Source organism: Bufo gargarizans, chromosome 2 (genome assembly GCF_014858855.1).
Source record: "Bufo gargarizans isolate SCDJY-AF-19 chromosome 2, ASM1485885v1, whole genome shotgun sequence".
In the NCBI taxonomy this organism is placed as follows: domain Eukaryota; kingdom Metazoa; phylum Chordata; class Amphibia; order Anura; family Bufonidae; genus Bufo; species Bufo gargarizans.
In genome coordinates this window covers 209933750-209948776 of record NC_058081.1, presented here as the reverse complement: position 1 = coordinate 209948776, position 15027 = coordinate 209933750, and the positions used below count along the sequence as shown (strand labels likewise).

The following is a 15027-nucleotide window of genomic DNA, read 5'->3' as shown; positions in this document are numbered from 1 at the left end:
AACCGATCAGACACGGTTGACCTGTCCTGAGGAAAGGTCTCCAGTATAAAGCACTCTTTAAGGCCTCTCGCACACGGCCGTTCACCGTTCCCTGCATTGGGCACCGCAATCTGCGGTCCTCAATGTATGGGCACCATCTATATGGCTTCCGCGACAGATCCAGACTCATTCAACTTGAATGGGTTCGTGATCCTTCCACACTGCAAAAAAATAGAACAGTTTCTATTTATGTGCTGTGCGGAGGCACGGACAGAAACACCATGGAAACGCTCCATAGTGCTTCCATGGGGTTCCGTGCCTCCGTTCCACACCGCAACTCTGGATTGCAAACCCATTCAAGTGAATTGGTCCCACATCTGTGATGCGGGGAACACGCGGCCGGTGCCTGCATATTGAGGACCTGCAATACGGGCCACGACCGGCTCTAACAAATGAAAATCTACGCCATCAAGGAGCTGGCATATACAGTATTTCATGCTTAATCATGTTGGTAAATATATTGGGTCATGAAGGTCTCACCCTCAGTCTGCTCCCTTCCGCCACTTTTTGCAGAAGTGCCAAGGGTGTTAGAAAAGGGAGAAAGGGTGCAAATTTTGGCACAAAACAAGACTCAAGACAACATTTATGAGTTTTCTACGCCTGTTGGTAAATTCCCCGTAAAGGCATTGGCTGAATAAAATGACTAAATGAAAAGATGTTTTTAAATTGCATGTACTTCAGAAATCAAGAGAAAACCGTACCTCGCAAACACAGCGCGTACAAGAGTCAGAGCTTCTTACGGCTTGCCCATTCTGATAGGTTCGTCCATTATATGAACAACCTGAGGAAAGAAGAGGTAGTGCTCAAACAATCTGCAGCATTACATCTTTCTAGAAATGAAAGACTTAAGTACCGGGCCCATTTTAGTTTTATCCTCCCCACGTTCTAATAGCCATAACTTTTTAAATTTTCCGTTCATATAGCTATAGCATAACATACCATACTTTTTATGTCCTTGTTCTCCTAGAGACACAGGCCCAGGATACCATAAAGGCAGCACATATGGCTACTATAGGACCCCTGGAGATAAGGAACCCAATTCAAATTGGCCGCATCCATTATTTTAAAGGCATTTTCTGAGTGTTTACTATAGATGACCTATCCTTAGGATAGGTCATCAATATAAGATTAGGCAGGGGTCTGACACCCGGCACCCTGTCATTCAGCTGTTTGAGGAGGCCATGGTTTATCAGTCACATGGCCTAGGTGCAGCTCCCTCCCATTCAAGTAAATGGGGCTGAGCTGCAATACCAAACACAGCCGTTTTTTTAATGGACCTAGGCCATGTGACCGCCTAGGAACAGACCGCAGTGTTCTCTGGAATGCTCCAGTGTCTTCAAACAGCTGATTAATGGGTGTGCCGGGAGTCGGACACTGCTGATACTAATTCGATACCATAAAAAAGTATTGCGATGCTCGATACCATTCGATACCACACAAAAAACAAAAGAAAAAGCTGCATGCAGTCCACATTTTATGGAACGTCCAGCCCATAAAATGCTATCCTATCCTATATTTTTTTTTTGGGCGAATTGCATTTTTTTATTTCTTTTTTCTGTTACAGCGTTCACCGCATAGGAGATATTTATTAATATTTAATAGTTCAGACTTTTTTGGACGTGACAATACCTAATATATTTATTTTTTTGTGTTAATATTTTTAGATGTAAAATTGGGAAAAGGGGTGATTTAAACTTTTAATATTTTGGTGTTTTTTTTTACTTTTTTTGTTTTACTTTAGCCACCTTATGGGGCTAGAACCCTTGTCCTATTCACCCTGATCTAGATCTATCAGGGTGACTAGGACTTCACACTCTCCCTGCTCCCCTGGGCTTTGTACACACAGCAGCAGGGAGCTTACTATGGATGGCTTCAGTAGCATCCTGGCTGCCAAGGTAACCGATCGGAGCCCCAGGATTACACTGCTATAGCTCTGATCGGAACTGCCACCAATGAAGAGGGATGGAGGGGACCCTGTGGCCACTGCCACAAATGAATATAATACTGGGGTGGGGCGCACTGCGCCACCAATGAATATTATTGTAATACTGGGGTTGTGGGGAGGGTGCACTGCGTCACAGTTGAATATAATTGTAGGCTGCGGGTGTCACACCTGAGGGGTTAATTGCAGTGTTTCGGCAGATCACCCTGCCTTATCATAGAGGCCAGGCACCAGCAGCCTACATTTGTATTTAGGGGTAAATTATATTAATTGGTGGGAACAGCCCCTCCCCTCCTCCTCAGTACTATCCCCCCATCGGTGGCAGCGGCAGCCACGTCACAGTCGGAGGGGGGGACTCTCTCCTTCTCCACTGTGCTGCTCAGGAGGCAATAGCGCAGCTATTATCAGAAAATAGCAAATCCTGGTATTTTATCAATCTGGGTACAAAAGTATCGATTGGGTATAGAAAATTTGATACCCACTGCAATCCTAATCCTTAGGCTAGGTCATTTATACTAAACACTTGGAAAAACCTCTATAAGATAATGGATGCTGCCAACTTGAGCTGAGTCCTGTATGTCCAAGGGCTCTATGTATAGCAACCACATTTGCAGCCTTGATACCTAGACAGTGGGCCTGTATCTCTAGGAGAACAACGGTTCAGGTATGCTTATATAACAGTTCACCTCAACTTTTTGATTAAAGTAGGCAAAGCAACATCAAAATCTCGGACTACCCCTTTAATGAGGTGAGAAGCTGTGCGGGAATCCAATTTTTACAGGCTTACAATGTTGTGGAGATTAAAGTGGGTCTCCAGGTTTTTAAAATTGTTGGCCTATTCTTAGGAAAGGTCATTGATATTAGATCAGCGGGAGTCTGACTCTCGACACATCTGTAGATTTGCTGTTTAACACAGGCTCGGATTCAGTCAAGCCCTTTCGTTTCTTAGTTTAATTCTGAAACTGTTTCATACTTAAGAATGCTTATTTTCATAAGCAGTAGTACTGAGAAGTGCAGCTTTGTCTCATTCAAGTGAGCCGTGTCTGACCACTGCATACCCTACAAACTGCTGATCAGCAGAAGTGTCAAGAGTCGGACCCCCACCAATCTAATATTAATGGTCTGTTGACTGAATTGAATGAATGTTTTCAACACAAAAAGCAGACTCGCCTAATGATAAAAATTTAACTTTCTTCTCAATTTGATGAAGAGTGGAAAAATATTAAAGATTTGCAAGATTTCAGTTCATAGTTAGAACTGCAATTTTATTTAAAGGGATTCTGTCACCAGGTTTCACCCCCTCCAGATAAAAATATGGTTATGTTCAGGGAGCTTTAACCATTCCTAATGTGGTCTTATAAATGTAATCTGTAGGCTCATTTTGCTAAAAATACGATATTACCAACCTGTCATTCATAAAAATAAGGTGCCCAAGGGGATGTAAATGGCTCCAAGCTGCCGCCCGCACCCGCTGCCGTTCGTGCCCAGCGCCGCCTCATAATCTTCTGTGACGCCTCCCGCTCTCCCTCCCTCCCCCCTCCTCCTACTGTAAGATTGCTGTGACACCTCCCCCCTCCTCCTGCTGTAAGATTGCTGTGACACCTCCCCCCTCCTCCTGCTGTAACGCCTCCTGCTCTCCCTCCCTCCCTCCTCCCTCCTCCTGCTGTAAGATTGCTGTGACGCTGTCATGGTCTTACCTCCTTGCTGTTCCCTTCGTTTGACATGTGCTGGTGGCCATCTTGGTTTCTGGGTTTTCTTGTAGCCTCCCACCCTGCGGCTCCTCCTTCCCACTGGGAGGAGCTGGATGCCCAGCTCATATATATAGGAGGTCTGTGGCTTCAGTTCCTTGCTTGGTCCTCCTGTGTTCACATGCTTCCAAGACTGCTGCTGCTTCTGGTTCCTGATCCTGGCCTCGTCTGACTACCCCGTTGGTTCCTGATTCCGGCTTCGTCTGACTACCCTGTTGGTTCCTGATTCCGGCTTCGTCTGACTACCCCGTTGGTTCCTGTTCCTGGCTTCGTCTGACTACCCTTCTGGTTCCTGACCTCTGTCTCCGCAAGACCCTGCTTCGGTTTAGCCATCCGTTCGGACTTTGCTTACGGCTTGCTCTTCAATAGAGTTGAGCGAACACCTGGATGTTCGGGTTCGAGAAGTTCGGCCGAACATCCCGGAAATGTTCGGGTTCGGGATCCGAACCCGATCCGAACTTCGTCCCGAACCCGAACCCCATTGAAGTCAATGGGGACCCGAACTTTTCGGCACTAAAAAGGCTGTAAAACAGCCCAGGAAAGAGCTAGAGGGCTGCAAAAGGCAGCAACATGTAGGTAAATCCCCTGCAAACAAATGTGGATAGGGAAATGAATTAAAATAAAAATTAAATAAATAAAAATTAACCAAAATCAATTGGAGAGAGGTTCCATAGCAGAGAATCTGGCTTCCCGTCACCCACCACTGGAACAGTCCATTCTCAGATATTTAGGCCCCGGCACCCAGGCAGAGGAGAGAGGTCCCGTAACAGAGAATCTGTCTTCATGTCAGCAGAGAATTAGTCTGCATGTCATAGCAGAGAATGAGGCTTCACGTCAGCCACCACTGCAACAGTCCATTGGCATATATTTAGGCCCAGCACCCAGGCAGAGGAGGGAGGTCCCGTAACAGAGAATCTGTCTTCATGTCAGCAGAGAATTAGTCTGCATGTCATAGCAGAGAATGAGGCTTCACGTCAGCCACCACTGCAACAGTCCATTGGCATATATTTAGGCCCAGCACACACACAGGCAGAGGAGAGAGGTCCCGTAACAGAGAATCTGGCTTCATGTCAGCAGAGAATCAGTCTGCATGTCATAGCAGAGAATGAGGCTTCACGTCAGCCACCACTGCAACAGTCCATTGGCATATATTTAGGCCCAGCACCCAGGCAGAGGAGGGAGGTCCCGTAACAGAGAATCTGTCTTCATGTCAGCAGAGAATTAGTCTGCATGTCATAGCAGAGAATGAGGCTTCACGTCAGCCACCACTGCAACAGTCCATTGGCATATATTTAGGCCCAGCACCCAGGCAGAGGAGGGAGGTCCCGTAACAGAGAATCTGTCTTCATGTCAGCAGAGAATTAGTCTGCATGTCATAGCAGAGAATGAGGCTTCACGTCAGCCACCACTGGAACAGTCCATTCTCAGATATTTAGGCCCCGGCACCCAGGCAGAGGAGAGAGGTCCCGTAACAGAGAATCTGTCTTCATGTCAGCAGAGAATTAGTCTGCATGTCATAGCAGAGAATGAGGCTTCACGTCAGCCACCACTGCAACAGTCCATTGGCATATATTTAGGCCCAGCACCCAGGCAGAGGAGAGAGGTCCCGTAACAGACAATCTGGCTTCATGTCAGCAGAGAATCAGTCTTCATATCATAGCAGAGAATCAGGCTTCACGTCACCCACCACTGTAAGAGTCAATTTTCATAAATTTAGGCCCAGAACCCAGGCAGAGGAGAAAGGTCCCGTAACAGACAATCTGGCTTCATGTCAGCAGAGAATCAGTCTTCATATCATAGCAGAGAATCAGGCTTCACGTCACCCACCACTGTAAGAGTCAATTTTCATAAATTTAGGCCCAGAACCCAGGCAGAGGAGAAAGGTCCCGTAACAGACAATCTGGCTTCATGTCAGCAGAGAATCAGTCTTCATATCATAGCAGAGAATCAGGCTTCACGTCACCCACCACTGTAAGAGTCAATTTTCATAAATTTAGGCCCAGAACCCAGGCAGAGGAGAAAGGTCCCGTAACAGACAATCTGGCTTCATGTCAGCAGAGAATCAGTCTTCATATCATAGCAGAGAATCAGGCTTCACGTCACCCACCACTGTAAGAGTCAATTTTCATAAATTTAGGCCCAGAACCCAGGCAGAGGAGAAAGGTCCCGTAACAGACAATCTGGCTTCATGTCAGCAGAGAATCAGTCTTCATATCATAGCAGAGAATCAGGCTTCACGTCACCCACCACTGTAAGAGTCAATTTTCATAAATTTAGGCCCAGAACCCAGGCAGAGGAGAAAGGTCCCGTAACAGACAATCTGGCTTCATGTCAGCAGAGAATCAGTCTTCATATCATAGCAGAGAATCAGGCTTCACGTCACCCACCACTGTAAGAGTCAATTTTCATAAATTTAGGCCCAGAACCCAGGTAGAGGAGAAAGGTCCCGTAACAGACAATCTGGCTTCATGACAGCAGAGAATCAGTCTGCATGTCATAGCAGAGAATCAGGCTTCACGTCAGCCACCACTGCAACAGTCCATTGTCATAAATTTAGGCCCAGCACCCAGGCAGAGGAGAGAGGTCCCGTAACAGACAATCTGGCTTCATGTCAGCAGAGAATTAGTCTGCATGTCATAGCAGAGAATCAGGCTTCATGTCAGCCACCACTGCAACAGTCCATTGGCATATATTTAGGCCTAGCACACAGGCAGAGGAGAGGTTCATTCAACTTTGGGTAGCATCGCAATATAATGGTAAAATGAAAATAAAAATAGGATTGAATGAGGAAGTGCCCTGGAGTCCAATAATATATGGTTATGGGGAGGTAGTTAATGTCTAATCTGGACAAGGGACGGACAGGTCCTGTGGGATCCATGCCTGGTTCATTTTTATGAACGTCAGCTTGTCCACATTGGCTGTAGACAGGCGGCTGCGTTTGTCTGTAATGACGCCCCCTGCCGTGCTGAATACACGTTCAGACAAAACGCTGGCTGCCGGGCAGGCCAGCACCTCCAAGGCATAAAAGGCTAGCTCTGGCCACGTGGACAATTTAGAGACCCAGAAGTTGAATGGGGCCGAACCATCAGTCAGTACGTGGAGGGGTGTGCACACGTACTGTTCCACCATGTTAGTAAAATGTTGCCTCCTGCTAACACGTTGCGTATCAGGTGGTGGTGCAGTTAGCTGTGGCGTGTTGACAAAAGTTTTCCACATCTCTGCCATGCTAACCCTGCCCTCAGAGGAGCTGGCCGTGACACAGCTGCCTTGGCGACCTCTTGCTCCTCCTCTGCCTTGGCCTTGGGCTTCCACTTGTTCCCCTGTGACATTTGGGAATGCTCTCAGTAGCGCGTCTACCAACGTGCGCTTGTACTCGCGCATCTTCCTATCACGCTCCAGTGCAGGAAGTAAGGTGGGCACATTGTCTTTGTAGCGTGGATCCAGCAGGGTGGCAACCCAGTAGTCCGCACAGGTTAAAATGTGGGCAACTCTGCTGTCGTTGCGCAGGCACTGCAGCATGTAGTCGCTCATGTGTGCCAGGCTGCCCAGGGGTAAGGACAAGCTGTCCTCTGTGGGAGGCGTATCGTCATCGTCCTGCCTTTCCCCCCAGCCACGCACCAGTGATGGACCCGAGCTGCGTTGGGTGCCACCCCGCTGTGACCATGCTTCATCCTCATCCTCCTCCACCTCCTCCTCATCCTCGTCCTCCTCGTCCTCCAGTAGTGGGCCCTGGCTGGCCACATTTGTACCTGGCCTCTGCTGTTGCAAAAAACCTCCCTCTGAGTCACTTCGAAGAGACTGGCCTGAAAGTGCTAAAAATGACCCCTCTTCCTCATCCTCCTCCTCCTCCTCCTGGGCCACCTCCTGTTCCATCATCGCCCTAAGTGTTTTCTCAAGGAGACATAGAAGTGGTATTGTAACGCTGATAACGGTGTCATCGCCACTGGCCATGTTGGTGGAGTACTCGAAACAGCGCAACAGGGCACACAGGTCTCGCATGGAGGCCCAGTCATTGGTGGTGAAGTGGTGCTGTTCTGTAGTGCGACTGACCCGTGCGTGCTGCAGCTGAAACTCCACTATGGCCTGCTGCTGCTCGCACAGTCTGTCCAGCATGTGCAAGGTGGAGTTCCACCTGGTGGGCACGTCGCATATGAGGCGGTGAGCGGGAAGGCCGAAGTTACGCTGTAGCGCAGACAGGCGAGCAGCAGCAGGATGTGAACGCCGGAAGCGCGAACAGACGGCCCGCACTTTATGCAGCAGCTCTGACATGTCGGGGTAGTTGTGAATGAACTTCTGCACCACCAAATTCAGCACATGCGCCAAGCAAGGGATGTGCGTCAAATTGGCTAGTCCCAGAGCTGCAACGAGATTTCGCCCATTATCACACACCACCAGGCCGGGCTTGAGGCTCACCGGCAGCAACCACTCGTCGGTCTGTTGTTCTATACCCCGCCACAACTCCTGTGCGGTGTGGGGCCTGTCCCCCAAACATATGAGTTTCAGAATGGCCTGCTGACGTTTACCCCGGGCTGTGCTGAAGTTGGTGGTGAAGGTGTGTGGCTGACTGGATGAGCAGGTGGAAGAAGAGGAGGAGGAAGCCGAGAAGGAGGAGGTGGCAACAGGAGGCAAAGAATGTTGCCCTGCGATCCTTGGCGGCGGAAGGACGTGCGCCAAACAGCTCTCCGCCTGGGGCCCAGCTGCCACTACATTTACCCAGTGTGCAGTTAGGGAGATATAGCGTCCCTGGCCGTGCTTACTGGTCCACGTATCTGTGGTTAGGTGGACCTTGCTACAGATGGCGTTGCGCAGTGCACACTTGATTTTATCGGATACTTGGTTGTGCAGGGAAGGCACGGCTCTCTTGGAGAAGTTGTGCCGGCTGGGAACAACATACTGTGGGACAGCAAGCGACATGAGCTGTTTGAAGCTGTCTGTGTCCACCAGCCTAAATGACAGCATTTCATAGGCCAGTAGTTTAGAAATGCTGGCATTCAGGGCCAGGGATCGAGGGTGGCTAGGTGGGAATTTACGCTTTCTATCAAATGTTTGTGAGATGGAGAGCTGAACGCTGGCGTGTGACATGGTTGAGACGCTTGGTGACGGAGGTGGTGGTGGTGGTGTTGGTGGTACATCCCCTGTTTGCTGGGCGGCAGGTGCCAACGTTCCTCCAGAGGCGGAGGAAGAGGCCGAGGCGGCAGCAGCAGAATAGGCCGAGGCGGCAGCAGCAGAAGAGGTAGCAGGGGGAGCCTGAGTGACTTCCTTGGTTTTAAGGTGTTTACTCCACTGCAGTTCATGCTTTGCATGCAGGTGCCTGGTCATGCAGGTTGTGCTCAGGTTCAGAACGTTAATGCCTCGCTTCAGGCTCTGATGGCACAGCGTGCAAACCACTCGGGTCTTGTCGTCAGCACATTGTTTGAAGAAGTGCCATGCCAGGGAACTCCTTGAAGCTGCCTTTGGGGTGCTCGGTCCCAGATGGCGGCGGTCAGTAGCAGGCGGAGTCTCTTGGCGGCGGGTGTTCTGCTTTTGCCCACTGCTCCCTCTTTTGCTACGCTGTTGGCTCGGTCTCACCACTGCCTCTTCCTCCGAACTGTGAAAGTCAGTGGCACGACCTTCATTCCATGTGGGGTCTAGGACCTCATCGTCCCCTGCATCGTCTTCCACCCAGTCTTGATCCCTGACCTCCTGTTCAGTCTGCACACTGCAGAAAGACGCAGCAGTTGGCACCTGTGTTTCGTCATCATCAGAGACATGCTGAGGTGGTATTCCCATGTCCTCATCATCAGGAAACATAAGTGGTTGTGCGTCAGTGCATTCTATGTCTTTCACCGCTGGGGAAGGGCTAGGTGGATGCCCTTGGGAAACCCTGCCAGCGGAGTCTTCAAACAGCATAAGAGACTGCTGCATAACTTGAGGCTGAGACAGTTTCCCTGGTATGCATGGGGGTGATGTGACAGACTGATGGGGTTGGTTTTCAGGCGCCATCTGTGCGCTTTCTGCAGAAGACTGGGTGGGAGATAATGTGAACGTGCTGGATCCACTGTCGGCCACCCAATTGACTAATGCCTGTACCTGCTCAGGCCTTACCATCCTTAGAACGGCATTGGGCCCCACCATATATCGCTGTAAATTCTGGCGGCTACTGGGACCTGAAGTAGTTGGTACACTAGGACGTGTGGATGTGGCAGAACGGCCACGTCCTCTCCCAGCACCAGAGGGTCCACTAACACCACCACGACCATGTCCACGTCCGCGTCCCTTACTAGATGTTTTTCTCATTGTTATGGTTCACCACAACAACAAATATATTATTTGGCCCAATGTATTGTATTCAAATTCAGCGGGATATAAATTTGAGGCCTAGTATTTAGGCGCTGGGTGACCGGTATGGATTTAGTGACAGAATTAGACTTGGAAATGCACAGAAGCGTGTGTGTGTGAAGTTATTCTGAATGACCCAATGTGCACCTTGAATATTATATACCCTTTTAGGGATAGATTTCAAATAGCTCTGATATAGCAGAAACCACTAAATTATGAAATTGCTAAATTGGGAATTGTACTTCAACCCAGAACAAAAAATGTGCTTTGACGGACACTAAATATCTTGCCCAGCAACAACAGTACAACGGTGGGTAACGAGAGATTTAGAGGGAATTAAATTTGAGGCCTAGTATTTAGGCGCTGGGTCACCGGTATGGATTTAGTGACAGAATTAGACTTGGAAATACACAGTAGCGGGTGTGTGTGAAGTTATTCTGAATGACCCTATGTGCACCTTCAATATTATATACCCTTTTAGGGATAGATTTCAAATAGCTCTGATATAGCAGAAACCACTAAATTATGAAATTGCTAAATTGGGAATTGTACTTCAACCCAGAACAAAAAATGTGCTTTGACGGACACTAAATATCTTGCCCAGCAACAACAGTACAGCGGTGGGTAACGAGAGATTTAGAGGGAATTAAATTTGAGGCCTAGTATTTAGGCGCTGGGTCACCGGTATGGATTTAGTGACAGAATTAGACTTGGAAATGCACAGAAGCGTGTGTGTGAAGTTATTCTGAATGACCCAATGTGCACCTTCAATATTATATACCCTTTTTGGGATAGATTTCAAATAGCTCTGATATAGCAGGAACCACTAAATTATGAAATTGCTAAATTGGGAATTGTACTTCAACCCAGAACAAAAAATGTGCTTTGACGGACACTAAATATCTTGCCCAGCAACAACAGTACAACGGTGGGTAACGAGAGATTTAGAGGGAATTAAATTTGAGGCCTAGTATTTAGGCGCTGGGTCACCGGTATGGATTTAGTGACAGAATTAGACTTGGAAATACACAGTAGCGGGTGTGTGTGAAGTTATTCTGAATGACCCTATGTGCACCTTCAATATTATATACCCTTTTAGGGATAGATTTCAAATAGCTCTGATATAGCAGAAACCACTAAATTATGAAATTGCTAAATTGGGAATTGTACTTCAACCCAGAACAAAAAATGTGCTTTGACGGACACTAAATATCTTGCCCAGCAACAACAGTACAGCGGTGGGTAACGAGAGATTTAGAGGGAATTAAATTTGAGGCCTAGTATTTAGGCGCTGGGTCACCGGTATGGATTTAGTGACAGAATTAGACTTGGAAATGCACAGAAGCGTGTGTGTGAAGTTATTCTGAATGACCCAATGTGCACCTTCAATATTATATACCCTTTTTGGGATAGATTTCAAATAGCTCTGATATAGCAGGAACCACTAAATTATGAAATTGCTAAATTGGGAATTGTACTTCAACCCAGAACAAAAAATGTGCTTTGACGGGCACTAAATAACTTTCCCAGCTACAACAGGACAACGGTAACGAGAGATTTAGAGGGATTTAAATTTGAGGCCTAGTATTTAGGCGCTGGGTGACAGGTATGGGTTTAGTGACAGAATTAGACTTGGAAATACACAGTAGCGGGTGTGTGTGAAGTTATTCTGAATGACCCTATGTGCACCTTCAATATTATATACCCTTTTAGGGATAGATTTCAAATAGCTCTGATATAGCAGAAACCACTAAATTATGAAATTGCTAAATTGGGAATTGTACTTCAACCCAGAACAAAAAATGTGCTTTGACGGACACTAAATATCTTGCCCAGCAACAACAGTACACCGGTGGGTAACGAGAGATTTAGAGGGAATTAAATTTGAGGCCTAGTATTTAGGCGCTGGGTCACCGGTATGGATTTAGTGACAGAATTAGACTTGGAAATACACAGTAGCGGGTGTGTGTGAAGTTATTCTGAATGACCCTATGTGCACCTTCAATATTATATACCCTTTTTGGGATAGATTTCAAATAGCTCTGATATAGCAGGAACCACTAAATTATGAAATTGCTAAATTGGGAATTGTACTTCAACCCAGAACAAAAAATGTGCTTTGACGGGCACTAAATAACTTTCCCAGCTACAACAGGACAACGGTAACGAGAGATTTAGAGGGATTTAAAATTGAGGCCTAGTATTTAGGCGCTGGGTGACAGGTATGGGTTTAGTGACAGAATTAGACTTGGAAATACACAGTAGCGGGTGTGTGTGAAGTTATTCTGAATGACCCTATGTGCACCTTCAATATTATATACCCTTTTTGGGATAGATTTCAAATAGCTCTGATATAGCAGAAACCACTAAATTATGAAATTGCTAAATTGGGAATTGTACTTCAACCCAGAACAAAAAATGTGCTTTGACGGACACTAAATATCTTGCCCAGCAACAACAGTACAGCGGTGGGTAACGAGAGATTTAGAGGGAATTAAATTTGAGGCCTAGTATTTAGGCGCTGGGTCACCGGTATGGATTTAGTGACAGAATTAGACTTGGAAATACACAGTAGCGGGTGTGTGTGAAGTTACTCTGAATGACCCTATGTGCACCTTCAATATTATATACCCTTTTTGGGATAGATTTCAAAGAGCTCTGATATAGCAGGAACCACTAAATTATGAAATTGCTAAATTGGGAATTGTATTTCAACCCAGAACAAGAAATGTGCTTGAACGGACACTAAATAACTCGCCCAGCTACAGCACTAGGGACAGATTTAGCTGGATATAAATTTGAGGCCTAGTATTTAGGCGCTGGGTGACAGGTATGGGTTTAGTGACAGAATTAGACTTGGAAATACACAGTAGCGGGTGTGTGTGAAGTTATTCTGAATGACCCTATGTGCACCTTCAATATTATATACCCTTTTAGGGATAGATTTCAAATAGCTCTGATATAGCAGAAACCACTAAATTATGAAATTGCTAAATTGGGAATTGTACTTCAACCCAGAACAAAAAATGTGCTTTGACGGACACTAAATATCTTGCCCAGCAACAACAGTACAGCGGTGGGTAACGAGAGATTTAGAGGGAATTAAATTTGAGGCCTAGTATTTAGGCGCTGGGTCACCGGTATGGATTTAGTGACAGAATTAGACTTGGAAATACACAGTAGCGGGTGTGTGTGAAGTTATTCTGAATGACCCTATGTGCACCTTCAATATTATATACCCTTTTTGGGATAGATTTCAAATAGCTCTGATATAGCAGGAACCACTAAATTATGAAATTGCTAAATTGGGAATTGTACTTCAACCCAGAACAAAAAATGTGCTTTGACGGGCACTAAATAACTTTCCCAGCTACAACAGGACAACGGTAACGAGAGATTTAGAGGGATTTAAATTTGAGGCCTAGTATTTAGGCGCTGGGTGACAGGTATGGGTTTAGTGACAGAATTAGACTTGGAAATACACAGTAGCGGGTGTGTGTGAAGTTATTCTGAATGACCCTATGTGCACCTTCAATATTATATACCCTTTTTGGGATAGATTTCAAATAGCTCTGATATAGCAGAAACCACTAAATTATGAAATTGCTAAATTGGGAATTGTACTTCAACCCAGAACAAAAAATGTGCTTTGACGGACACTAAATATCTTGCCCAGCAACAACAGTACACCGGTGGGTAACGAGAGATTTAGAGGGAATTAAATTTGAGGCCTAGTATTTAGGCGCTGGGTCACCGGTATGGATTTAGTGACAGAATTAGACTTGGAAATACACAGTAGCGGGTGTGTGTGAAGTTATTCTGAATGACCCTATGTGCACCTTCAATATTATATACCCTTTTTGGGATAGATTTCAAATAGCTCTGATATAGCAGGAACCACTAAATTATGAAATTGCTAAATTGAGAATTGTACTTCAACCCAGAACAAAAAATGTGCTTTGACGGGCACTAAATAACTTTCCCAGCTACAACAGGACAACGGTAACGAGAGATTTAGAGGGATTTAAATTTGAGGCCTAGTATTTAGGCGCTGGGTGACAGGTATGGGTTTAGTGACAGAATTAGACTTGGAAATACACAGTAGCGGGTGTGTGTGAAGTTATTCTGAATGACCCTATGTGCACCTTCAATATTATATACCCTTTTTGGGATAGATTTCAAATAGCTCTGATATAGCAGAAACCACTAAATTATGAAATTGCTAAATTGGGAATTGTACTTCAACCCAGAACAAAAAATGTGCTTTGACGGACACTAAATATCTTGCCCAGCAACAACAGTACAGCGGTGGGTAACGAGAGATTTAGAGGGAATTAAATTTGAGGCCTAGTATTTAGGCGCTGGGTCACCGGTATGGATTTAGTGACAGAATTAGACTTGGAAATACACAGTAGCGGGTGTGTGTGAAGTTACTCTGAATGACCCTATGTGCACCTTCAATATTATATACCCTTTTTGGGATAGATTTCAAAGAGCTCTGATATAGCAGGAACCACTAAATTATGAAATTGCTAAATTGGGAATTGTATTTCAACCCAGAACAAGAAATGTGCTTGAACGGACACTAAATAACTCGCCCAGCTACAGCACTAGGGACAGATTTAGCTGGATATAAATTTGAGGCCTAGTATTTAGGCGCTGGGTGACCGGTATGGATTTAGTGACAGAATTAGACTGGGATATGGCCAAAAAATGAACAGACTATTGCTGGTTAAATGCACTTGGTGTGACAGCTTCACCCTGATGTAGGCTTTAGCCAAAAAACAACCACACCATTGAGGGTTAAATGCACTTGGTGACAGGCGCAGCTTGCCCCTGATTTTGTATATGGCCAAAAAATGAACAGACTATTGCTGGTTAAATGCACTTGGTGTGACAGCTTCACCCTGATGTAGGCTTTAGCCAAAAAACAACCACACCATTGAGGGTTAAATGCACTTGGTGACAGGCGCAGCTTGC

The 15027-nt window shown here is 46.2% G+C and overlaps 1 protein-coding gene across 1 annotated transcript in view; it reads right to left on the bottom strand.

Annotated features, from left to right (window-relative positions):
* LOC122927770 (kielin cysteine rich BMP regulator) overlaps positions 1-15027 on the bottom strand; it is a 138601-nt gene that overhangs the window by 47481 nt on the left and 76093 nt on the right. The window contains exon 19 of the mRNA XM_044279949.1: positions 741-820. Within this exon, the coding sequence (XP_044135884.1) occupies positions 741-820 (80 nt within the window). The remainder of the gene's footprint in view (positions 1-740; positions 821-15027) is intronic.